This window comes from Podarcis raffonei, chromosome 1 (genome assembly GCF_027172205.1).
Source record: "Podarcis raffonei isolate rPodRaf1 chromosome 1, rPodRaf1.pri, whole genome shotgun sequence".
NCBI classification, from domain to species: domain Eukaryota; kingdom Metazoa; phylum Chordata; class Lepidosauria; order Squamata; family Lacertidae; genus Podarcis; species Podarcis raffonei.
Window position 1 is genome coordinate 74,049,842 of NC_070602.1, and position 25,819 is coordinate 74,075,660.

The window sequence follows — 25,819 nt, forward strand, 5'->3', positions numbered from 1 at the left end:
CCCTGAACTCATTGGAAGAAAAGGTGGCACATGGATGTAATAAATAAAGGCAACAACTGATCAACGCGCACCTGATCAACACACAATCACCCATGTGATCAAGACGCCAAACCCAGGAGTGACCAGAAAACATCACTGAAGCACCACTAAAAGGGCAGAAAGGGGTGGGGGTGGGGCAGAGTGCTTTATGCGGGCCCCACTGACATGCATGGGGGCCCAGAATGTAACCCAAATGCCAAATGAGGATTGCCTGTAAATAAAAAACAAGTACTTAGAGTACATACCAATCCACAGAAATAAAAACAGATTTTGCCACCCTTTAACTGCCAACCTTTTCTCACAGCCAGTGTGGTTAAAGAGATGAATTTGTCCCCCTCTCCATGCCTGTATCCTTTCTATTCATTCTTATGGATGGAGTAGGCACCTGATTTTGCTCTTGTAGATGTGGTTTCAGAGCTTGCTTGATACAGTATTTTTAAAATCGCCATCTTGGATGAAATGGTTAAATGTAAATGCAACCATGTATTGACTGTGGGTGGTGATGCTTCAAAGTTTTGATGTGATTCTTGCCCACTGTCAGACACAGACTTCCAAACAGGAAGGGAAAACAACCTGTCTCTTGTGATCAATAGCTCTTGTCTTGGGCCATTCTGTCCTTTGTGCCTTTTTCTTCTCCAGCATGTCCTATTTACTTGCACTCAGGGAAAGCTAAGCTGCAATTAAGATCAAAGAAACAAACACAAGCACACCAATGGCAGCTTGTGACGCTGGTTATGTAGCTTGGACTGGTGCGGAGACTTGTCAGTGCTGGTTGGCTTTTACAGCTTTGGAGAAACTATCACACTCTGGAGAGTCTCCGTTTGGTTAGAAATATTATGCTGTATTTTCCATCCTTCTGCTTTCAGTTGTTAGCTACAAGCCTATTTTGTCTTCCTTAGGGCACAACCCCCACCCTTTATAAATTTCCTTTATCTACTCAAGGGAGATGCCTCCAATGGGCAGAGGGGAAGAGAATCAATGGGTCAGCTCTCTCTCTAAACCATTAGCCATTAACCACAGATTACAGACCAAAGGACCCTTTCCATTACGCAGTATTTGTCATCTGTATCTATCTATACACATTACGTACAGAAAAAAAAACCCATATGTGGACATTCACCGTATCATTTCCTATATTGGATTATAATTTGTTAAGAAGTTTAATCTTTCTTTCTAGCTAGCTAATGGGTTTCACCAAGTGAATAAATAACCGGCGCCTTATAATTTTGGACATAGTTTTAGGGAATGATAATCCATTTAAAATCATCGTCACCCTCTGGGCAGTAAGGTTAACTTGTGAGTAAAGCATTCCTAAAAGCAGTGACAGTGGCTTCAGAGACCAAAGGAAAACAGGTATGTAAAATTTCCCCTTCCCTCTGTCCTAATTTTGCTGACATTTATATCTTCTCAATGTCACAAATATTCCAGCATAGAAGTACGTATTTGGAAAACAGTGTTGTGATGCTGATTCTGGAGACACTAGGTCACCCGGTTCCCTCTCACCTACTTTCAGATTATCCGGTCTCTTAGACATTGATCCTGGAGACAATGAAAAATACTGGCAGGTAAGTGTTTACAGCATGGATGTGTTTTTGGTGATGCTCCTCTGATTTTGCATTGTGTGTTTTTGCAGCATAACCCATTTGATCTGTGGCAAATAATGGGCAACATTACTAGCCAATTTAGATCCCATTCATGCTAGGACTAACTTCAAACATCTGGAAAAATTAGACCCCATTCATGCTGACTTTTAACAGGCGAAAGAGCCCCACTGGCTGATAAAAGTGTTTGTGACTAAGCCCTGCTCAGGATCAAGAGCTTCATAAGCAAAAGCTTGTTTACATGTGAATGTGGAGCCAGCGTACCTTTCAAGGTATATAAGGATCATGCTATGTCTCTCTGAACAGGCGAGCCAAATCAACAGCGATGTTAATGAAGTTATGAATGATTTACAAGGATGCCAGTCACAAGGAACCAATCCCACCATGGATTAATCTACACCGGATTTCAAAAATGGAACCGCATCAATATGTAGGCTATATATTAATGGTGTGTTACTCAGCTAGGCTGACTGAGTGATTGAAGTTCTGTATGCACTAAAGATGTATCATTAAAATAAAGATAGTTAATAATTCAAGGTTTGCTACTCTCAGGCAGCACCAAAGCTGAGAAGAAGAAGCTCTATCCAGCTAGTGCCAAACTCTACAATTCTACCAATTCCTAAATTTGGTGTTTCAAAGGTTAATAAAAGTTTTGTCTTGTTACCAGAAAAAAAAGTGGGGAGCAAGCATCGTGGACCTATTTTGATATAGAAGAAGATTGTCCTACATTTTTCATAAAAAATGACAAAAGCTTATCGGTTTAACACTGACTCCCTTGTTTAGATTTTTATGGGAAAATAAGACAATTGATCAAAAGAAAACTGAACTGTCAATTTCAAGGAGAAAAACCCATTCATAATTAACAGCACCTTTTAAAAAAACAAAAACCCTCCTAATTGTGTTAAGTTGGATACAGCCCATAGAAACAATCTATAACTAAGCTGCCCTTCGCAGGTTCTGTGGGGCTACAACAGATCACCACTAGAGGACAAGAGGGCAGGTCTTTTCCCCAAGGGCTCCCTTACTGGATTGTGGGAGACTGGTGTTTGTTTTGTTTTTTCCGTTCCTTTATGGCTTTCTGCTATGCTGACTAAGAACCCATCTGAAACGGCGTCTACCTTGCTTCTGTTAAATCCACATGAAGGCTGTTACAACTTTAGACAGGGATAGTGTGGGGCTGGGTAAACATACTAAGAAACTGGCAAGCACCCTGGGACATCTCTCATAGAGGAAACACCTTGAGAGCCTCTTGTAGGGGATTGAGAAGTTGGTGGGTGGGTGTGGCAGTGCCCAAGATCACCCCTTGAGTCTGCCTTTTCTCCTATAGAAATTGAGGTGCACTTGGGAGAAGTAGATCCCCTCAACATTGCACCCACTCTTCCTAGGGCAGTGAGTTTGAGTAAGATCTTGAGGTCAGGAGCTTTTGGGTTGATCTCCCCTCCCCAGAGCAAGTTGGCAGGGCCTTTCTTTAGTTGCACTTACATATAACAATTTAGGTGGGCAATAGCCACTGATAAACAAGAAGCGATAGGTGAGCAATAGTCATTGATTAACAAGATCAGTGTGACTGGAGCATGACTGCAGAGCTCTTTCCTTGACCTGAGCTTTGATTACATTAAAAAGGAGGATTAATTCAACCAGTGAGATGAAAGGCAAATCATTGTTAAACATTGGGTAGCCTGAAGGTGCTGACATCTCTCAATCCCAATAGCATTGATTTAGTTCACCAAAGAAATGTATAGCTATATATCTATGTAGCATGCATGCATGCATGCATACAAGCAAACCCACCCTCCACATTTCCCCCTCTTTCCTGTGAGGGGGGAGGACGAGGAATGCTCTCCATGAAGTAAGAGCCCCCAACCATACTATTGGAACTTTTTTTTTTGTCTTCCAAATGGGAGTCTCAGGAGAGCTAAAAAAAATTAAAAGGGAGGAGGTTAAGAAAGGAGGGGGCGAATGAGAGGGGTTAGATAACCTCTGCAATTTTATTGGCTGCTACCTTGATGGCTGGAAGTTTGAGCATGCCCATTGGATGGGTGTATAAAAGAAGGGACAGTGAGCGCTCTCAGTCTGTCTCCTCAGCTGTGGAGCAGTTAATTGAGGCTCTAGCTGCTACTGGGAAGCCCCACCAGCGCTGCCTCTGGAAACCAGACCCACGCAAAGAGGCAGCAAAGACAGACAGGCAGACAGAGAAAGAGAGACAGAGAGAGGTGGTGGCGGTCGGGGAAAGGAAACCTCTTAAATATATGCAGACAGACAGAGATTTCTCTTTCAAAAAAGGGACTTGCTATACCAAATACAGCCAGAGAACCCAGCAAAGCAGCCTCACGATGTCAAGAGAGCAGAGGAACCACATGGATGAATGCTACAGCCACCCAGCCTTCTTCCAAATCTGCACGCAAGAAGTTGAGAGCGGCGGCGGCAGCAGCAGCAGCTGTGGCAGTTCAAAGGTAAGGGGAAAAGCAAACCAGCCGGGACTTATCTCCCGTTTGCAAAGCAGCCGGGCGGACGGAGGGCAGCGAGCGGGAAGGGTGCAGGGCGCGGAGGGCAGAGCAGCAGCAGCAGCATCTCGGAGTAGCAGCTCTCCCCGAGAGCAAAGCTGCCACATTCGTGCGGCTTTTTCCCCTGGGATGCTCTTTTTTCTTTTATTTTTGCGCGCTCCGTCTCTTTCTCTCGCTCTCTCCCGTCGCTCCGTGGGCTCTCGAGTTCACCGAAGGACACACCGATTGCAGAAAAAGAGAAGCCAATAGCTGGAGTCCGGCCGGGGATGGGGAGCCCGTCTTGGAGAAGAAGCACAAAAGTTTCTGCGCTCGGCTCCCGAGAGGGACGCGAGCACTTTTCCAAGTCCTGGGCTCCTTTGGCCACCCACAACTTTGCGCACTCTGCCTCGGAGTTGTGCGGTCCGTCTCCCCGCCCCGCCGCCTTGCACACCTTTTTTTTTTTTTTATGAGGCGGTTTTCCCCTTCTCGCAACGGCTGTAAAAGCGTTTTGCAGAAAGTTCGCGCTGCAAAGGGGACCGGCTGCACGGAGTGAGAGTTTGCATGCTTTTTTAAAAAAAAAAAAACCAGCCATACCGCACAAACACACACAACTTTCGGTGGACAGACTTCGGGTTAGCGGAGCAGTCAGGAAAAACAAACCCCCTAAGACCCCCGTTCTGCAATATTGGCCTGGGGACGCTAGAGGGACCCCGAGGGATGGGTCAGAGTCCCCTGTTTTGGACTCCTTGCAAAGGTTTGCACTCTTCCAGCTTTTGCAAGCGTCCAGCTCCGGGAACATTCCTGCGCTGTAGGGGCTGGGGGCTGCAGGACTCTTAATACCCAGAGCGATGAAACGGGAGGCAATTTCACGGGGAAGGGGCTGGTAAATCTCACTTGAAGGCGCGGGGCTGCACAATACACAACGGAGAGTTAGATCTGTCAAAGGAGACTGGAGGCAACCCTCCACTCCTTCGTCACTTTTATGAATGGAGGTGTTGCTGCTGGCCAGAAATTGTTTTGCAAAAGCTCTGCGCCTCGTTTTCTGCCCTTTGTCATTGTTATTACTGTTCTTACTTTTAAAAAAGCAACCGAGGGACATTTTTGTATGCCAAAGGTCTTAATTGCATTTATGGTGCTTTGAAATTAAATAGCCGGTAGTTCTCAGGTTGTATGTGGACCTTTTGGGTGGAGAACCGAAGGTGCCCTTTGTATTTTGCCTGTGGAGAAGTGTCTAGATGAAGTTAGGCGTAAGTCCTCCTACATGTGATTTGGAGATCTGGATTGCAATTCTGTGCACAGGGACATGTGAGGTCATGTACTTGTTTGCTGGACGGAACACTAAGTCGTGCTATTATTATTACTGGTATTATTATTACAAAATTATTGCCTGCTTTTCTCAAGCTGCTTAGAAGTGGGGAGGGGGTGTTTGAAGATTTGTGCATTTTGTATGAAGAACACACAGTTCCTTAGTCCTGGCAGTTAAATTCACTTCTTAAAAAAAACACTACAGCATGTTAGGTCTCTGAGGGATGAAAACACTGAGAAGGAGGGGTGTGGGGAGAAAACTGGAAAATAAAGCCCAAAACTGACCGAGAGTTAACTGCTGGCACATGGCCTTCTACTTTGTATAGATTATTCTTGTTGTTATTCCCTCTCCTTTTCCTTTTCTTTTCTTCCAACTGCTTTCCCCAGAAGTAATTGTTTTTGAGAAACTTGGAAAGGTTTTAGCACTCTGCTGAGCTGGAGGGATTTGGGTGACCTGAGGAAACTGTAGTTTTCAACATAACTGTACCAGCAGATGTGTCTGAACCGCTTTCAGCCAGGAGTACGCTGACAGGGTTCCTAATCTGTGGCTTAGAATGCTGAGTGTTTAAAAAGAAGGAAAGGAGGAAGGAGGAGTGGGCGGGGGAAGGTTTGCATTGGTGGTTTTAGCTGAGATAGTCGTAGGGAGAGAAGAGAGCGATGCTTCAAACCCTGCGGCTGGTGCTTCACTCTGCCCTACTGTAGACGACTGTTTACAACTCACTTCAGCACCACTAGTGTTTGTCAACAGTTGTTCAGGTTTCGGGTTTTTTCTTTTTACCCCAAGAGATTTTAGCCAGCCATGGCACAAAATACTGTCTCGAGGGGAGACAGTTGAGTTGAGGGGTGTGTGAGGGAAAAGGGCTTCCCTTTGCTAATATCCAGATCTTTACTGGGGAACATGCAACGTAGCTTCTTGCAGAAAGAGACATCTTCTCCGCAACTTTCTTTAAAGTGAAAAGCTGTTTACCTGTGGTTTGCACAGAAGGCTGTTACTAGAATAGTTCTTTCTGACCTGTTGAGTGATCTACAGCAGCTCAAGGGAGATCAAGGGGAGTTTACAGTGCCGTCTCAGGCAGCCAAAAAGCACTCATCTTTTATGGTGCAAATATTTTCTTAAGCTGTCTGTGGAATGGGTACAACAGAGGCATTGCCTGCGGGGAGTAGGGGCTGGAGGGGGGGAGAGAGAATGACTTGTGTGCTTTAACTTGCTGTTACTATCTTGAAATTCTGTGCTGTGGCGGCTTTTAGACTGGCTGTCTTATTGTGCCAAGACGTTTTCTCGGCAAGAGTCTGTTTCGTCAAGTGAGCAGGAGGAGGAGGCTGTGAAACAAGAAGCTTTCAACAGGCGGGAATTTTGTCTTCTTGCAGGGCTTGGGAGGGTTAGCTACGAATTGCCAGGAAACGGAGCCAATTTGAAATCTGTTTGGGGGCAAATTGCGTGCCAGTTGACTCCAGCTCACCATGGACTTTGCTTGCAAGGGAGAGACGTATCCCCCCCCCTTTTCTTATTGACTTCAGGTTTTGGAAGCAAATGCAGAAAAGGAAAGGGGGGAAATAAAGAAAGTTGTTAACCTGAGCAACTGAAACTGATCAGTCACCTGGGTGAAGACTGACTTTTAAATCTCCCTTTTCCTGTCTCCTGCCAGATGCTTTTAGAAAGATTGTTCCTGTTTTTATTTAATGTACTAAATCTCTCCCCCCCCAGGCTGAACACCAAAGTTCAAGCAATACTCTTATTTCAGTGGTAAATGTACACAGATTGAGGCTTGGTGCCTGAATATGATGTTCCTTTGTGGCACAGGAGGCTGAAGGGGGAGCTTTCTGCTAGCTGAGTCCCCTTCCCCACTATCTTGTCTTAAAGCAAAGGACCATCTGACAAGATGCACTGAAGACTGGTTGTGTCCAACTAAGGTCACATCCATGCCATACATTTAAAACTCATGGCTTCTCCCCAAGAATCCTGGGAACTGTAGGGTACCCCTCCCAGAGCTACAGTTCTTAGCACCCTTAACAAACTAGAGTTTCCGGGATTCTTTGGTGGAAAACCAAAGAATTTCAGAGGCATGTTTTGGATGTGACCTCAGTTTAATGAGACTACAAATGGACTCAAGTCAGACATGCTCATTAATTTCAGTGGAACTACTTGGAGCATCCTTCCATTTAGCTGAGATTCCTGCATTGCAAGGGGTTGGACTAGATGACTCTTGGGATCCCTTCCAACTCTACAATTCTAAGATTCTATGAATAACAACTCATTTTCATCAGACTCGGGTGGCTGAAGTTTGCTTTGGTTCTACAGGGGTATGTGTGAGAGAGGTTGCACAGAAGGACCGAGTTATATATAATTGAATGAAAACATATATGTAGCTTGTGTTGGTGCAGAGAGAGCCAACCCCCAACACTTTCCACACCTGAAAGCAAAAATAATAATCTGTGTTCTTCCAGCATGACCTGCTTTCACCTTTTTTTAAAATGGCATTTTGAAGGCCCTTCAGATAGGACTTAGATCAGGAATGGGAGGTGCCTTGTGGCCCGCTTGCTGTTGCTGGACCTCAACCCTGACCATTTGGTCCTGATGGCTGAGGCTCAAGGGCAACAGGTGGAGGGCCACAGTTCATAGAATCATAGAATCTTCTAATTGTAGAGTTGGAAGGGACCCCAAGGGTCATCTAGCCCAACCCCATGCAATGGAGGAATCTCAACTAAAGCATCCATGACAGATGGCCCTCTGTCTTCCACCCTTAAGTCAGCTCAGGTGAAGGCAACTTAAAGCAGCCTTGCAAATCAGTCCACAGACCTTCCTAGTAGAGCTGTTACTTGGAGAAATGTTGGTCAGTTAACAGCATGACCTCTTTACTCGTTTTATTTTGATGATGTTGATTTATTAGTTTATATGCTGCTTAATGCCAAAATGAGCTTCTGTCTGGTTTAAAACTATATAATTTGCATAGGAATTAAAACAGTAGCTAGCTCTTTTCTTAGTTTTAGACTTTGAAACCTAGAGGCTGCACACATGTCACTCCAGGCACCATCTCAGAAGCGGCTTTCCCTCCTGTGTGAGAAAGGAGGAGGGATGCCTCGTCTGATAGGTATACACATATGCCTGCATTGATAATTTATGGCATCTGTGACCTGAAAAGACCTGGCATTTATGACCTGAAACCACCATAACATCCATGCCAGCTTGCCTGGAGGCTATTATGACTTGGGATGCTGGTGACAAGGAAAACAGCTATGTGTAAGCTAGAGGAGAAGTGTCCAGTGGAAGCAGCAGACATAAATTAGACCTCTAATTTCTGATATTATGCTTTTGGGGTATGTGGCTTTGCTGTGGAGCTTTATCATACCACACTCCAACATACTGAAATCCAGGGATACATAATAAAAGTTAACACCTCTGTGCCTCTTGCCTTTTATTTTTATCCTTACCATGCTAATGAATTTCTGTTTCAAAGCTGCCTTTTTTATTGTAACACATGGAAAGGTTCTTTCCTGTACTGGCAGTGTGTACACACACACACACACACACACACACAGAGAGAGAGAGAGAGACCCCCACCCACCCACAATGGGGAATTCAGTTATTCAAGTGCTATTCCTTATGTAGCTAAATCAGAATTTAAAATAAATAGATAAATTATAAGGGAACTGGAATTGAAGGGTTGGAAATCCAAACAGGAACAGCCTGCACTACAACATTTTGTTGAAGTTCCTGTGTGCACCTAACCAATTAAGATCATACAAGTACAAGAGTTAAGGGGCAACTAGATGTAACTGTAGCAGGCCAATGTGACAGGAGCAGGTTGCCATTGCTGTACTCTAAAAAGGTGGAGAAACACCTGTAGGCATACAATGGGAAGCTAGAGAATCTTTTCCCCACTTATGTTCTCCCCCCCCCAAAAAAGAAGCTTCTTCCATTTCCTCCCAGCTGAACCTGGAAGAACCTCTACCAGGAGAAAAAAACAGCTGATAATTGAAGCATCCTCTTCCCACCATCCTCTTCCTGTGATTTTTAAACCCTCCCACCAATGGCTTTATAGGGAATTGGCACAACTCACTCTCTGCCCATGACATTAAGTAGGCCCCTTAATATACATGGGCAGTATAATATTAACAGCGGGGTGGAATTCAATTGTGGGGGACAATTTCAAATGCAAGATTCAGCAAGTCAGCTCTTGAGTATATCTGAATTATAACTGTAAAAAAAAAGTTGCCGCTTTTATGAGCATTTGCTACATTTTAAAACGAAATGAATGTATTACAGTGTTACCAATCATGAGGCAAACAGGCCCCCTTTGCTCCCCTTTGTTTTGGTTAAATCAAAGGGATGTGTTATTTTGGCATGCACAGCTAGTAATATAGGCCCTGTACCCACTTTGTTGGGAATAAGACCCATGGAACCTAATGGGCTTTATTTCTGAGTGGACTGGTATTGGTTTGCACTGTGAATTGTATAGAAATCACTTGGCATGTAGAAACATTAAGCTGCTCTGAGATCCAGGTACTACTGAGGAATGTTCCCATGTGGCTGTGCTGCCCTCTCCCCATGCCCTTCCTTAGAGTCAGCCCTCTCTTTCAAGGTGGCCTCAGGCACACGGGAGGGAACTTAACTGTGTTTATTTCCACCTTTCATCAGCCCGGACCTGATGGCTTTCCTGTGTATCCACTTGAGACAAATCCACAAGGTTGGAAATATCTAACTGAGGCATTTGACAAGCTGTGGCCATTCGTCTTTGATGCTGAACCCTTACCAAGGTGCTTACCCTGATTCCAACCTGCTCCCCGAAACAACCAAGGGAGTGGAGTGTGGGCTTTGGCCTGAGTGCTTAGGGGCAGGGGTGAATAACCTGGCATCAGATGTTGCTGAACTACATCACCCAGCATCCCTAATCGTTGGCCATGCTGGCTGGTACTGATGGACGATGGAGTCCCAGCAACTTGTAGAAAGCCACGGGGTCCTCATGTTGTTGCTGGGAGGAGCAGGAGAGCTTGGCAGCAAGCAGGCCACATGGCAACACTGGCTCTTAAGCCTGCTACTAAGCCCCTGTTATCTCTGCTGCCCCATTGTCTCTGGATTCCTGTGGAGTAAACACAAAGATGCAAGGTTGTTTGCAGAAGATTCATCTAGGGATGGGAAAGAGCAGGGAGTTCAGCACCCTGTAAACAAGGGTGTTTTTTTGCTCCCTTGCTGTTCTCAGCCTGGTCTCCTATTACATCGGCCTCTGGTGGTGAAGAAGGGAAGGGGGGGGGAAGGGTAGGAAATCTGCCCAAGGTGAACATTGCTGAGTTGTATCTGAAAAGCGCAGCATTTAAATGTGGGAGGAGAGATCACAGGATGGGATCATGCAGGGCATCCATTTTGGTGCTGGCTTAGGTTACAGTACAAGTACCAAACTCCCCTTTGCGCAGCGTTTATTTCAGGATGCTTCAGAAATGGCTCTCCTAACAGAAACCACCAGCAAGAGAATAATGTAAGTGTAGCTTGTTCACTTCTGGCCTAAGGGGAGGAAGGGAAGCAGCTATTGTGAGGAAGAGGGAATTCTATTCAAATGGAAAATGGATGAGTTCTGTGGTGAGGGGAAGCCATTCTAATTTCAGTCTGAACATTATCTGAAATTACTGCTGCTGATGACAAAACAGTTGCTTCCTCCTCTCAAGGTGCCTGCATTAGCTCCTGGGCTGTGGCTTGGGCAGGAGAGAATAGTTTAATAATGGGATCAAAGGACAGAGTGGAAAGTTGGTTACCTAGAACCATGGAAGAGTTCTCTGGCTGCTCACTTAAAAGTACCATTGACTTCCACTTCAAGAGAAAGGTGGAGATAAGCTAGCAGACAGAATACGTGGTGAGAAGTGAGGAAGTGGGGGTGAAATAGTTTCTTCATTTGGGTTTGCATCTCCCCACTTGCATTTTTCTATGCCGTTATCTCTGAGTTTTGCCAAGATATTGTTATGTGTGTGGGTGTCTGCATTGTTGACATGCCAAGCCATTTGAAGTGCCACATCACCTACCTCCTGTCGTTGCAGTGCCCACATAGCATGGAGGGATAGAGCGGGGATGGCCAGAGTGGTGCCTGCAGGTGAGCCCAGAGGTCTTCTCTGGTGCCCACAGGGTCTTTCCTTCTCCCAAGTTAGGCTTGAAAGAAGCACTCTGTGGGATTGGCTAATAGTCTATTGGCCAATAGTCTATTGGTTACAATGTATGTCTGCAGAGATGCCTTCCAACCCCCCCAAATAACTTGTGAACTTCAGACGCGGATTCCAGTTTTGAGGCTTCCTGGCAAACACACACACACTTGTTTAGCCAGTTTGTCAGAATTAAGCAACTGCTTGTGGGCGACTAACTGTGACCAGGGTCAATGACAAGGTGGTTAAACTAACAACATGAGGCAGAAGTTAATTGGGAGCTGGGATTTTTGGTTGTCCTTATGGACAATGGAACACAGGACTGTGGCCTACACATGCGGCCTACAAGATGAGCCCAGGTAGGCTGGCGGGACTTTAGCTTCATCTGATGCAGCGTAGGTAGGGCTAGGGAGCACAGGTCACTACTTGTAGCTCACTGGGACGTTTGGGACCACGTGGCAGAATTTCTGCCTCTACTTAGCCTCTGAGTTTTGGGCAGTTCACCAAGTCATTTGTTGGCTTCGCAACTGTGGCACCCACCGGCACACTCAGGATTTCAACTTCTGGCATGTTCCCATGGACAGTTGGAAAGGCAACACGGTACTCTGAAAACTAAATCCTGTCCTTGGTGATAGCTGCACTTACAGGTACCCATATGTTTTGCTCTGTGATGCAGAATGGGGCAATGGTTTGTTCTTAACCAGGAAAATGGCACAGAGACCTAAGCCCTCTCTTTCCTGGCAGCACAGTTAACACCCTTCCCCTATTCCACAGCTACAATCACAACACAGGAGATCCTGCTCACAGATCTCTATTTGCAACAATATCTCCTTTATTTTCTTTAAGAAATGCTGAATCCCTAGAAGGGGGAGAGGATAACAGTAATCATATCTGTAATATGGGCGAATATAGCAAAACGCTAAAATAGTGCATTGCAAACACCTTGTTACTGGTTGTTGTGGTTATTTCTTTGTTTAGAAGCCTGGATAGTCTGCAATACTTGCACCTTCCAGAATTAATATAGGACAGGCTAAATCTATACCATTGATTTGGACCAATTGCTTTGAGCAAGCTGAGCCTCTCTCTGTTTACAAAAATCACTTAGAGAGGCCACTTAGCCACACAGATGCTTGCATGCAGCACTGCATGCCAAATCACAGCAGCTCTCTAATAATGAAGGAAAATCAAATCACCATGTGTTGTAAACTGATAGGTGGTGTTGGTTTAGACTCGACTCAGTGCAGTGTTAACCATTAACAGAGGCAGAAGATGTTGGTAGCATGCACACATTAAACCATTATTTCATTGTGCTGCTTCCAGACTATATGGGAGGCAAAATAGGGGAACTGCAAAGGTTAACATACTGTACCAAAATAATCACAAATATATTTATCCCTCAAGGAGCTTAGTTGTGTGATCCTAAAATACTTTGGACAGACACTGCTTTCATTAATAGATTTCATGACCTACAAGTTGACGCATACACCAATTTATTAATATCATTATTCTGGGTCTAAAGGGGAAAGCATTTTAAGATATATTTTTTTAAAAAAAAGATTTTAAGATTTTTAATTCCAAGGTGAATCTTATGAAACAGCACTTGATTCAAGACCAAATCAAATTGTTTTGAAATAATATACCAAACTACCTTTGGGCCATCATTGTGTTGCTCCTGCCTAGTACAGCAATTATTTCCCTGCATCTGCATTGTGGGACTCCTCCACTGGGGACTGAGTCGACTGTAAGTTACTAGAAAGTTGGTAATCCAGGATAGGTGGTATGGATTAATGGATAGAAAGCCGGCCTTGGACTCTGTCTAGGGTCACATTAGAAAGCTTGGGGCTAAGCCAGGAATAGATTGAACTAGATCACTGGTGGGATTCATTCCAACTCTACGAAAGGTCACCCTGTCTGCCTTGTGCTGTTGTGAATGATGACCATACGTTAGCTAGACTTTCCAAAGAACAGCAATGCTGTCTCTGAAGGCAGTGTTAAGTCTGGTTTAAAGTTGTCCAGAGCAACAGTCTAGCAATTAGGGGAGCTATATTTGATAGGTCAAAATACCCACTTTTGAAATTTATGATTGACAAAGAAGGTGCCCTGATTTCACTGAACAGGAGGAGCAACGTGTTGTTATAGATGACCAAGTATTGTTTGAGGACAAGCTGTTGTTGAATTGGTTTTTACCAGGTAAAAGAGCAACTTTAACTTTAAAAGAGCAACAGATTGTTTCATTTTTTTAAATAACTGTACAAAATAACTTTTTGCAGCATACCACAAATATAATTACACACTTTAGAGGTCCTGCTCAAAAGTAAAGAGATGTCCCTCTTTACTTGTATGCCACTAAAGACTTTTATCAGTTGACACATGCTTGGTGAATCATGATATTCATAACACATTTGATTGTGTTATGCAGATTGTGCAGTTATTATCGTAATATGGTTGTTTTGTGCTATTATGTACTTGTATTTTATTGATATGGTACAATATATTGTTATTGTTTATATTTGTATATCTCTCCAGTAGACTCTAAAGTCAATATATGGCACTAATTATATATATATATATTTAGTACCTTTATTTTTGGCATAGAAACTTGTGGCCTTTTTGGGGGAGGGGAAGCCAAATGTTTATAGTATGGTGTACCTCCACCACAGGGTCTAGACCCTGACAAGCTTTTACACTCTCTCTTGTTTGAAAATGCAGGTAGCACTTCTGTCCTAGCCAGGGCCCCATCTGAACTATACATTGAAAGCAGTATCATGCCACTTGAAACAGTCACAGCTTTCCCCAAATAATCCTGAGAAGAGTACAGTCATACTTTGGTTCTTTCTGGGAGTCCGTTTGACTCCCAAAACTGTTCAAAAACAAAAACGCGGCTTCTGATTGGTTGCAGAAGTGTCCTGCAGCCAATTGGAAGCTGCACCGGACATTCAGCTTCCGAAAATCGCTTGAAAACTGGAACACTCACTTCCGGTTTTCAATCATTCAGGAGCCGAAACGTATGAGTTCCAAGATGTTTGGCAACCAAGGTACGACTGTAGATTGTTATGGGTGCTGAGAGTTGATGGAAGACCCCTATTCCCCTCACAGAGCTTCCCTCTTTCCAGGGTACTCTGGAAATGGTAGCTCTATGAGGGAAATCGGGGTCTCCTAACAACTCACTGCACCCTTAACAAACTACACACCCCAGGATATTTTTTGGGGGGAGGGGGAGCCATAACTGTTAAACTGATGTGATACTGCTTTAAATATATAGTGGAGACAGGACTGCCTTGTATCTGGACTTGGGGGCCCTGCCTTGAGTCCTTCAGTGAAACAACTGTTCATTGCCTGGCTTCAGTTTTTACAAGGTGAACTGAAGTGGCTGCAGTGAGCTTTGTTATGTTGGTTTCTTCAACGTATGTTTAATGGCAGGAATGTGGAACTTGTGACCAGATGTTGTTGGACTCCAACTCCCATCACCCTGGTGGCTGGGCTGATGGGAGTCAGTATTCTAGCAACATCTGGAGAACTGCAGGTTCCCCATTCCTGTTTATGGTATTTGTAATGTGAGCTGCTTGTGTATTGCCCTATCCTTGGCGCGTGTCTCTTCATCCCCATTGTCAATCTTGTCTGTTACATTTGACTCCTGATAGGCCATCCAGAGAGATCTGCAAGAGCTGAGGGAGGCATTCCCTTTCCCACCAAGAGATCTCTCTCTATGCTGCCTCTCTGTTCAATATAGAGGTGTTGCTTTTAGCTGACAACCAGGGAGGCCATTATCTCATTGGAAAGTCACTTGTGGCAATTTGATGCTCAGGACCTGAGCTCAAAATTAATTAACTCTCAAAGCAAGGCAAGGTGTCATTTCTTCCTTTGCACTGGAAGAACTCAATTTTGGGAAAGGTATGGTGGGGAAAGCCTCAGGCAAATGATTTAGTATGGATTGCAGAGTTAATACTAATATAGATTATACAATATTAATTACCTATGCTTTGTTGGGATTGCTTTGGTTTTCAGAATAAAAAAAGACCAAAGACACACACACACACACACACACACACACACACACACACACACACTTATTTTGCTACTGTATTCCGTTTTCAACATTTCACAGCTGTTTGGATAATATAGACGGAACCATTCTGTAGCCATTCTTAATGCCTTTGAACATGTGTCTCTTAGGTGCAGAAGATGTGCACCTCCAGGAGGATACTGCTGCTTGCCCTCACCTTCCTGGCCTACACAGTGGATTCTGTTTCTGCGTATGGTGCTCCTGAAACCCTCTGTGGGGGAGAGCTGGTGGACACACTGCAGTTTGTCTGTGGAGACCGAGGTTTTTACTTCAGTAAGTATATTCCTTATGTACAGCCTTTGTTGATGTTGTTTTTATGTGGTGTATTTCAAGTTTTGAAAACATATACATGAAATACCATCTCAAAAGAAGCCCTATAAGGTAGGCCAGTGCTATCTTCCTATTACTGGGCAATGTGACACGAACGAACCTGTATTCATCATATGTAAGTTACAAGTCTTTCCCTCATAACTGGTGTGTGTGTGTGTGTGTGTGTGTGTGTGTGTGTGTGTGAGAGAGAGAGAGAGAGAGAGAGAGAGAGAGAGAGAGAGAGAGAGAATAAAACGTAAAAGTTGAAATCCTTTGTCCACTGACCTGGGACTAAGCCTCATTAAACTTAGTGTGACTTAGTTTTGAATAGACATGTGCAGGACTGTGCTATTAGTTCTCTAGCTCTCCTGCACTCATTTTCCTCTTACAGCTCATGAGTCTGTAAAAGGCCCTTCCTTCCCTTGTTTGCTGAAGACCTATGTGTCCTGAGGGAAGGCAGACGTGAGGGAGATCAAGCCAGGGAGCACACAGACAATGGGCTCCTGGTGGAACTGAGAGTCACCAGTGGCGGACTTTGGGGTCTCAAATTCACACACCCTGCGCCTCTCACCTTCCATTCGGCATCATAATGGTGGCACCCTTGAGGCTCTGTGCCCAGTGCAACTGAACCGGTTGAGCTCCCTTAAATCTGTCTCTGGAGTCACTCTACATTTTACATCATATATTTTTTAGTGTTTTAAAGTTGTAAATGCCCTTAGATGTCTTTTCAGGAAGGTGGTATATAAATCCAATAAAATAAATAAGAAACGAGAAGCAATTCCATCCCCGCCCATTGTTTACCCCTGGCAGTGCTGTTGGTGGTGATGCCCTGCTTTATTGAGCTTTATTGCTTTGCTGTTGACTGGAGAGGCAGAAGTTCTGTGAGACATGAAGTCTAATCCCATGGATGCTGCAGCTAAACTGCTTAACCTAAAATGGGACTGGGGGTTATCTGAGATTAGATCCCTGTACCATTTTGAGTCAGAGCTGTATTTGAGCAAAAGCGCAGCTTACCTGTGTTTCAGAAGAGTTTTGCCTTGAATTCAGCCAAAGTTGAACTCTTTACCCAGCAAAGAGTGCCCACTACCACCAGAAACTTACATTGATGGGTAGCCACATACAATCTAATAATAATACCATCCTTAAAACAGTACTTTTGAAACCATCACCTAATTTCCCAATGAGAAGTCTTTAGCGAGCAAAGAGTTTTCTTGCCCAAGGACAAGTCCCTCCAGCACACAAGATGATGAGGTCTGTGCAAGTGTTCCTTCAGTATAGATTGGTTTATCTCTCAGAACACCAATGCGCTGCGCTGCTTATGTCATTCCCCCTTGCAACTACCACGTGAGATCGTTTGTGATTGATGAGAAACTGGCCACTGTAAAGCATTTTGTTTTTTAGTGACACAGAGGATTAAAAAAATGTGTTGCTATGTGGGAATCCGGTTGCGTTGCATTCTTTTGCACCTCTATGCTTCTGTAGCATTCTTGTATTCATGGTGCACTGGGAATGATGAAAACGATATTGGAAACAATGAGGGTGCTCCCCCCATGGTATATTGGTACATCAGTTTGCGCAAAGAGCCCTTTTCATGGACTGGCCACTCTTAGCCCACATAGCCTCATTATATATGTGTGTGTGTGTGTGCGTGTGCACATTGCATTGCATTGCATTCTAGAAGTGCATGGATTGGAGCTAGTGGTTGACATTTTAAAAGATCAATGACTGAGCTCAAAGCTTGCCTACAAGCCCACCCACTTTGATTGGGACACCTTGCCTTTTAAGCCTAGATGTGATATTGCTTTCTGGTTGCAAATCAGTGAGGGAAGCATGCTCAGCACACAACCAGAAGCATTCTCCAGTTGCTTCATATGTTCCCAAGACGGAACTATTGGAACTGAATCTGGGTTCCAGGACATGGATCCCTGACTTAATAACTGGGTATAATTCATTCTAGAGTTATCATCATAGAAATGACAAGCTTTTTTGGCAAGGTGGGGGGAGGTGGTCAAGGATACAGAAAATTACAGAGTGCTCGTCAGTGAGGTCCAAGTGTTCTGCTGCAGTAGGAGAACAGAGGGTAACTTGGAGCACTTCAGCACAGAAAGACCTGCCAGTGTTTGCTGCCATAAACTAGACAGGAAGCATAGTATCTACCAGAGTCTGTATAGTAAGAATGCTGTGCGGCTCATTGTCCTGTCTGGCATCAAAAGATGTCCTTCCCCTACTTCCCATGTTGTAGTAGGTGGTCTGAAGTCTCCTCTGAAAACATTTTTAGAAGGGAAGTTGCTTTTTAGGCTCTTTAATCTACCACTATGTCCGAAGGCCCCAAAGGTCAGGAGCCCAGCTGAGGCAATTCATCATAGTCCTATTGAAGTCAGGCTTGCACTGAGTCCTAAGAGAGTTTGGCTCTCAGATGTTTTAAGTACCATTTCTTTCTTAGTGGGGGTGGGGATGCTGGTGGCGGCGCTGGAGAGAGGGGCTAGAGAGCTAAAAATACTCTCTGGGTAGGGCTAGGAAGCAGATACTCCACAAGAAGCCTAATTAGTATTTGTTTTGCACAATGTTTGCAAAACTAGTCACTTAAACTGCTGCAAAAATGTATGAAGGGAGATGCTGCAGGCGGAACAGCTCTTGTTGCTTCCATATACCAACATCAACCATAGACACAAAATCCAGAACACTGATCAGCATTTAAGGAGTTCTTGCATGTATGTATGTATGTATGTATGTATGTATGTATGTATGTATGTTTGATTATATCCCACCTTTCCCAGATAAGGAGCCTAGTGTGGCGTGTGGAACAGTGGCTGGTACTTGGAATAAACATTTTAGCTCTGAGGGGATTCCTCTCCACTCCCACCCAAAAAATTAAATCCCTCTCAGAAATTGGTAAGAGAGACCTGAATCTTCCTTCATGGACTAGGACAGAAGAGGCGTCTGATTTCTGTAAACAACAGCTCCTGTTTCTTCCTTTCCAACAGCTGATAAGAATTTAGCTCTTTCCAGCCACTTATGCTGACAAAGCACATTCTCTCTCTCTCTCTCTCTCTCTCTCTCTCTCTCTCTTTCTCTCTCTCTCTGCGTCCTGCAGAATAATACTAGGAAAAATAGGGAGGGGGGAGAGAAGCTATTTTGGGGGAGGGGTTTGGAACAATGGCTGCTGCTGCCCAGCCATCTGACAAAGGACCACTTGTTGGTGCCCACATTCCTTTGACAGGGGAAGAGAGGATTGTTTACACCCAAAGTCTTCTTCCGCTTGACTTGGTGCTTGATTGATCAGCCAGAAGTGGTGGTTAGGGGGCGTGCGAGGAAAGCGGGCACAGGTTTTGCTGGATCTTACAATTACTCGGAAGTGTGGCACATAAGTCCCTATATGCAGGCACATACACAAGACACTTCTTCCTTGGTACGCACATGTGCATTTGCAATACAATCCCAAACAACTTTGAAACACAACATAGGCTAGTTGCGATTCCTGTTTGGGGGGGGAAGTGGGGGCAAACAAAAACCCCAAGAAGGCAAGGGGGACTCTGATTCTTCAGCAAATTAGTGTCTAGCCACTGTGTCCGTGTCTGTCGCCTGCTGCTGTGTGGGTGCAGGATGCAGAGGCTGTATGTGCTGTTGAATGTGACCTCCTGGGTCTTTTCCTGAGAGGAAGCTCAAAAGATTGCATGACAGTGAATGGACCAAAGGGGCCCAAATATAGCTTACTGCTGAAAGTCAGCCAGCTTGAGCCTGAGTGATCTCTGGCTGGGGGACCTCCTTCTGTACGGGGCCCCAGTAACACCTCTCCAATAAGAAAAGCAGCCTTCATAATGAAGGTGAGTCAACTGAAAGGAGAAGGGACAATTTAAAGGAAGACAGCCACCTACTCTCTGATGCGAGCTGGCAGGGTGGGTTAGTGCCTAAGCTGTGGAGCAGAAACTGCCCAGGGTCAGATCTCATTTTAGCAGCAAGGCAGCTTTAAAGGAGGAGTTCTCTCAGTCTCAAGGAGTCAGCAACGTGGGGGTGACAATGCTGGCCTACCTTACAGGGCAGCTGTGAGGATGGTTGGATTGGTGCAAGTGTGCTTTGGACATCTGAGAGTTGTATATATGATTGCCCAAGTACTTTTATTACTGTGTGCTCGTGTTATAGACTTGCTTTGTTTCATCTTCTCTAGTTAGCAGCAAAATCTCAGTTGTCTGCATGTGACTCTTGCATCACAGACTAAGCTGTTGGGAAACTCACCGCCTGACAGTGTGTATACATGACTGCATTCTGGAATGAATGCTCAAACTAACCAGCGCTATTTGTTTTTTCCCCACTAGAAGTGCATTGCTTTCATTCATGGTGTGCAGAAATAGTTTTGATATAGAATATCCTTGCTCGCTCCCCCCCCCCTTTTATTGGGGTGGGAGTCTTGCATTGAATGGAAGGATATACTGAATTTTGGACAGTCAAATCCCTGTCCAATTATTTAACAGGATAATTGGATAATGTGGCCTATCCTAGGAAATATTTGGCAGTAACCATGAAAGAGAAAATAGCAGATGACAGATATAGAAAAGTTAATTCATTTCAGGCCAGGAAGACAGAAACAAACACTCGTAATAGAAAGCATACTGGAATTTTTCATGAAATGGCGTGATGCACATTATATTTTGAGCTGCAGAACATTGGACACAGAATTGAGCATGAGTCAGGACAGCAAAGAGTCACTTAACTCTAGCATGTTGATGCAACATACTGTACATTAAAATGAAAGGATCTTGTTTCCTGGAATGCTGAAAGTTGCTTATCCATTAGCAGCCAAAATTCCAGCAAGGTCATTTTCCCTTGCTGTGTTTCAAATCACATTGGCACATCGTCTACACATCAGTATGGTGAAATGTGTTTCCAAATCACCTGCTCTCTGTCCACATGAATGAGCAGAGAATGGGCACGAATGTCTTCCATTGGCTTCTGTTTTCAAATCCAATTGAAGCTGGTTTGGAGGAAAACACACCAAAATGCAGTATTTCTCAAGAAATTTCAGGACAGATGTGGCTGGTGTCATATGTACACAGCTTCACAAACCAGCAGAGTGAGTGCACTGGCTGCAGAGTTAAAGGGAATGTGTACACAGAGACAAGCACAGAAAGGGTCTTTTTCCCTCAGGACTATCTCGCCCATGAGGCAAGGTGACACCAATGCCTCAGACGGCAGAATCCACAGGGGCAGGAGATCCTGATGTAGATCTTTACTCACTCCTTCTTTCTTAGTAGGGAGGGGGCATTTTGTGCTTCACCTCAGGGGCAAAAATGCCTTGGGCTAGCCCTGAGGCTCCTACAGTTAATAGTTGGGTAGAAGAAGAAATTTCACTCTTCTGTGCAACTGTTAAAGCTTCAGGAGCCTGGCCACTCTGATATTTGGCTACTGTTGTTGCTATTGTTGTTGTTGTTGTCGTCATCTTTATCTCTGGCAGGCAGCAAAAAGAGGTTCAGTGAGTTCTTGATGAGCAGCCATTGCAGAGTTGAAGTTGCAGCTTCCCACACTTTTATGGCATGCCAATACTTTGCTATAAAATGTGGGATTGTCTGTAACATTATTTTGTACACTGCTCTGGCCCTGATGGCCTTAGGCTACAAAGTGGTTCATAAATAAATATTTTTGTGAACTACTTGGGTGAGGCCAGTCTTAAAGAACAACAACAACAGAAGATTAGCACCCTGGTCCCCTTTCCCTCCCTTTCTGTGTTAACTAATCAAGGGCACAACACGCACCCCATGCTGATGACTGGGGAGAAGGGGCTGGATGGTGTATAGCTACCTCTCTGCCAGCCTCTGTCAGTGGAGAGGAGTGCTACCAATGGAGGGGGCTGTCTTTGTGGCAGAGTCCACAGCTTTGCCCAGCTTGATGCGAAGCTACTACTGGGGGTTCTCATTGGTAGTAGGCAGTAGAAAGTGCCAGAACAGGATGACTGGAGGAAGAACACCAGTGGCTTTTGAACTGCTGTGTCCAAAGCCCTGCAGATCTTGCAGATCCTGCTCCCTAAGCCCCATAGCCATGCCAGCTTGAACCTGGTGTAACAAAAACAAACACCAACCATTTACACCTTCTGCCTTGGCTGGCATGAACTGCCAGATCTTTGGATGTAGTGGTGGATTTGCTGCTGTCTTTTCAAGGTTAGGGTTGCTTTTTAAAAATGTGCCATGTGCAAATAAATAAATGCTCTTAATTTGTTTTCTAACTTTAAGGTGGCATTTCTGCTATTACAGGTAGGCCTGTGGGCAGAAACAGAGGAAGGCTCAACCGTGGCATAGTAGAGGAGTGCTGTTTCCGGAGCTGCGATCTTAACCTTTTGGAAACTTACTGCGCAAAATCTGTCAAATCGGAGCGTGATCTCTCGTCATCTTCTCTTGTAGCCTTACCAGCACTGAACAAGGTAAGTGGAGATGCTATCTGAGTAACAGGAGGCATTTTAGCATTGGACAACCAGGAACCCGTATCTTTAGCATCTGCTGCTTTTGCAGTTACAGCAAAACAGTTTTATCTCTGCGTGAGGTGCAGATAATGTCTTACACACAAGCAGATCGAGAAATTGCTGGGGGTGGGAAAGAAAAAAAAATAATATCAAGCAAATGTGTGTATCATTGTTCCTCCTTTATATACACCATAAAGATAGCAGGGCCTTTTTTTCTAAATATGCACAGGATTTTTACTGTCAGTGAGCACTTGTTGATAGGTTATGGGAGAAATGCTACTGAGCAGCCTTCCGAATGTGGAGTTCTCCTGTTCAGGGTGCCAGTGTGTCAGCCACTCACACTCTCTTCCAAAGGTTGCCAGGTCTTTTTGGCCCAGTGGGTACCAATCAAATAGTACAGTCATACCTTGGTTGCTGAACAACGTGGAACTTTTACGTTTCAGCTCCCAAACGATCAAAAACCGGAAGTGACTGTTCGGTTTTCGAACGATTTTCGGAAGCTGAGCATCTGGTGCAGCTTCCATTTGGCTGCAGGATGCTCCTGCATCCAATCGGAAGCTGTGCCTTGGTTTTTAAACAGTTCTGGGAGTTGGAGGGACCCGCGGAACGCATTCTGTTTGAGAACCAAGGTATGACTGTAGCTGCTATTGAGTGGGGTGACATTTTATGGTGAATTCAAACTGTGGATATCTCTATTTCATTGATGCAGCATACTGATGTTCCACTTCCATTTCTCCCCCTCTTGCTTTCCTTTAAGGATCCCTTTCAAAAGCCCTCTCATGCCAGGTACTCAAAATATGACATATGGCAGAAGAAAAGTTCACAGCGCCTTCAGAGAGGGATTCCCAACATCCACCGGGCCCGCCGGTATCGATGGCAAACTGAAGGACTGCAAGAGTCTGAGGAGTCAAAGATCCATCGTCCCTTGATTGTCCTGCCTACCCAGAAGCCTCTTGTTGTGCAAACCACCACCTCAGAAACATTGGGCAGCCAGAAGTGAACTGTGATGAACAATTTCCAAAATGGACTCTTTATTTTTTATTTCCTAGGCCTGGCCTCACCCTTTTCTCTCTCCCAAACCAAGGTGGAGGGGTGAGGGCAAATGCCCTTTCACACCAAGGAGTAACCACAAGGGGCACCATTAACACCAAACAACTGACATAGAAAGAGAAACAGGATTACAACGTTGGCGGTGGCAGCAACAACATTTCTGTGGCATTGTCTTTTAAGTATTTTTTGTTTGCTGGTTCTTGTTCCTTTCCTACCCAGTATTCTCAGCCTTTACTTAAAAGGGACAGTTAAGGCACTTGAACTATTTAATATTGGGCCACTGCCTGTCAATTTACCAACCAATGAAGACAGAGAAAGAGAAAACAATGATATTGAAAGAAGCCCAGTTTATGTCTGTATTGACAATAAAAATGAAGTTGGGGTGGGGGGTTGGAGTGGAATATCTGAAGGTTTAAAATTTTGGCCTCATTTTCACCCCACTAGTTTTTTTCCTTTGGAAATCACAAGTCTACAGTATGTGTTTGAGACTTCTTCTTCATTTTTTTCCATGTTTTAAAAACCAGAGAAGAAATGATGAGGCCCACTACCTTTTTTTTAAATTACACAATTCCAAATGTACTTGCACCTTTAAAAATCACCGATGAAGTGAGAGTGTGTGAACGTTAAGTTCACTTTAATGGAGGAGGCGTCTGCATTGCACATTTGCCACAGATTTAGTTGAATTATATAAGATATATATTATATATAACTTTTTTTGGCAGAAAAAGCACTATTTTTAATGGGACCATTTTTGTGTGTGTGTGTGTGTATGTGTGTATGTAGTAACTGAAGAGGGATTGTAATGTTTAAATGTTGTTATGGTGCTAATGTAAGTTGGAAAAGGGGAAAACGAACCCAGATAATTAGAAGAGGGTGGGGTGGGAAGGACAAGATCTCGAATACTGAACTTGAAATTTTTTAGCTTTTCGTTTTAGGAAAGTGTGAAAAGTGTGTTCTTTTTTTTTCTCTTCTGAAATATAGCTTGGTCATGACCATATGAGCTAATTGCCTTTCACTCATATACACAAAATGCATGCACATGCAGAAACACAATAATACATCTATATGCATTTTAGATCAAAATATTTTTTTCTTAAGTCCTTCACTCATTCCCTGATACCCAGAGCATGCCAAGTGCAAAGGCATATGCATGTGCTTTGTGAGTTACCTGATTCTGTTCCATGGAAGCAATCATTGTACATAGAGTACTCATTTTTCGCTTTTGCAGCCTGAGAGTCACCATCCTCCTACCAAGGTGTTTTAAATCAATTTTCTGGCCACCTCTGCCATCTTCTCTCTGATGCAATGCCATTTTTCTGGAAAGCGACTCTTCGCATCTATCAGGTTTGGCAAGAACGTAGATTTGCTGTTGCCCAATCTAGCCTTATTAGGAGAAATGGCTCAAAACAATTGACCATCTCCTTATCTTGCTTCTGCTTCTGCTTCCTTCTTCCCTGTCAAAAGGGGAAGGTGCAATTCTTCTGAAGGCTCTCTTGCGCCATCCCATAATGACAGCAATAACAACCACTTAAAGCACCAAGTTTCCCCTTTCCCTGCTAGAGTGAGGGAGAAGTTTTGGGGGGAGGGGGTTAGTACAAAAACTCCAGAGGAAAAGGAGGTAACCTAACAAATTTGAAGGAAAGGTTGTTCTTCACTGCCTCATAGGACCTGAGGGACAGGAGAGAGTTGATGCATCAAGGACTGGAACTTTTAAAACCCAATTATCTGCTCAAAACTCAAGGCTTAATTGGAGAGGTATGAAGAAGGTGGTATAAAAAAATAATAATCAAATGTTCTATAGTCAATCACCTGGCTTATCTAGAACCATAAAAGCAATGCCACATATATAAATTGCATAGAAAAAGGGGAACATCTTATCAGTGCTGTACCTGCTTTGCCTTATATCTATATATCTACATTTAAAGAACATAAAGATTACTTGAATTTTTTTTTAAGAAAGGGTAAGGTTTTTTTTTTTTAAAAAATGTTATCAGTTTTTAAATTGTTGCAATCTTGAGCCATGAAACATTTGGGGATTTTTTTTGTTTTCCATGGCCCTGCACACCACAAAAATATGCTCCTTAATCATTTACAAAGGAGCGGGGAAATACACAGCTCAGATGAAAATGTTTTGGGGTTGGGTGGGGTGGAGTGGGGAAAACAAAAGAGGTTTTTTTTAAAAAAAAAAGTTTCCAACACACAAGCTTTCATAGAAGCTCTTTACCAAAAGTCCCCCTTTGATTTTTGTTTTTTTAAGGTGACAAGTAAAATAGTCGCTCAAAGATGATCAAGCTGCCTTTATAGCTTTCTATATATGCTTTGGTAGAGGGAACAGGGATGATCTTTTTTTTTGAGAGTGAGGAAAGAGCAAAGGGAATTTTATATATAGTCTGGGCTG

General features: G+C 44.0%; 1 protein-coding gene and 1 long non-coding RNA gene across 3 annotated transcripts; both read left to right on the forward strand.

The window, feature by feature from the left end:
* Positions 1 to 1,470: 1,470 nt before the first annotated feature.
* LOC128402577 (uncharacterized) lies at positions 1,471 to 2,176 on the forward strand. The gene is made up of 2 exons (XR_008327746.1): positions 1,471 to 1,604; positions 1,947 to 2,176. It is a non-coding gene; the product is annotated as an uncharacterized LOC128402577 (long non-coding RNA).
* Positions 2,177 to 3,631: 1,455 nt separating this feature from the next.
* Positions 3,632 to 25,819, forward strand: IGF2 (insulin like growth factor 2). Of its 2 annotated transcripts, none has more exons than XM_053393913.1 (4): positions 3,632 to 4,093; positions 15,725 to 15,887; positions 22,145 to 22,332; positions 23,129 to 25,819. In XM_053393913.1, exons 1-4 carry the CDS (start codon positions 3,647 to 3,649, stop codon positions 23,369 to 23,371), a joined length of 1,041 nt encoding a protein of 346 aa, XP_053249888.1. In that variant the 5' UTR covers positions 3,632 to 3,646; the 3' UTR covers positions 23,372 to 25,819. The 2 variants fall into 2 exon arrangements, with proteins under 2 accessions (XP_053249888.1, XP_053249898.1); XM_053393923.1 differs by having other exon boundaries at positions 22,166 to 22,332.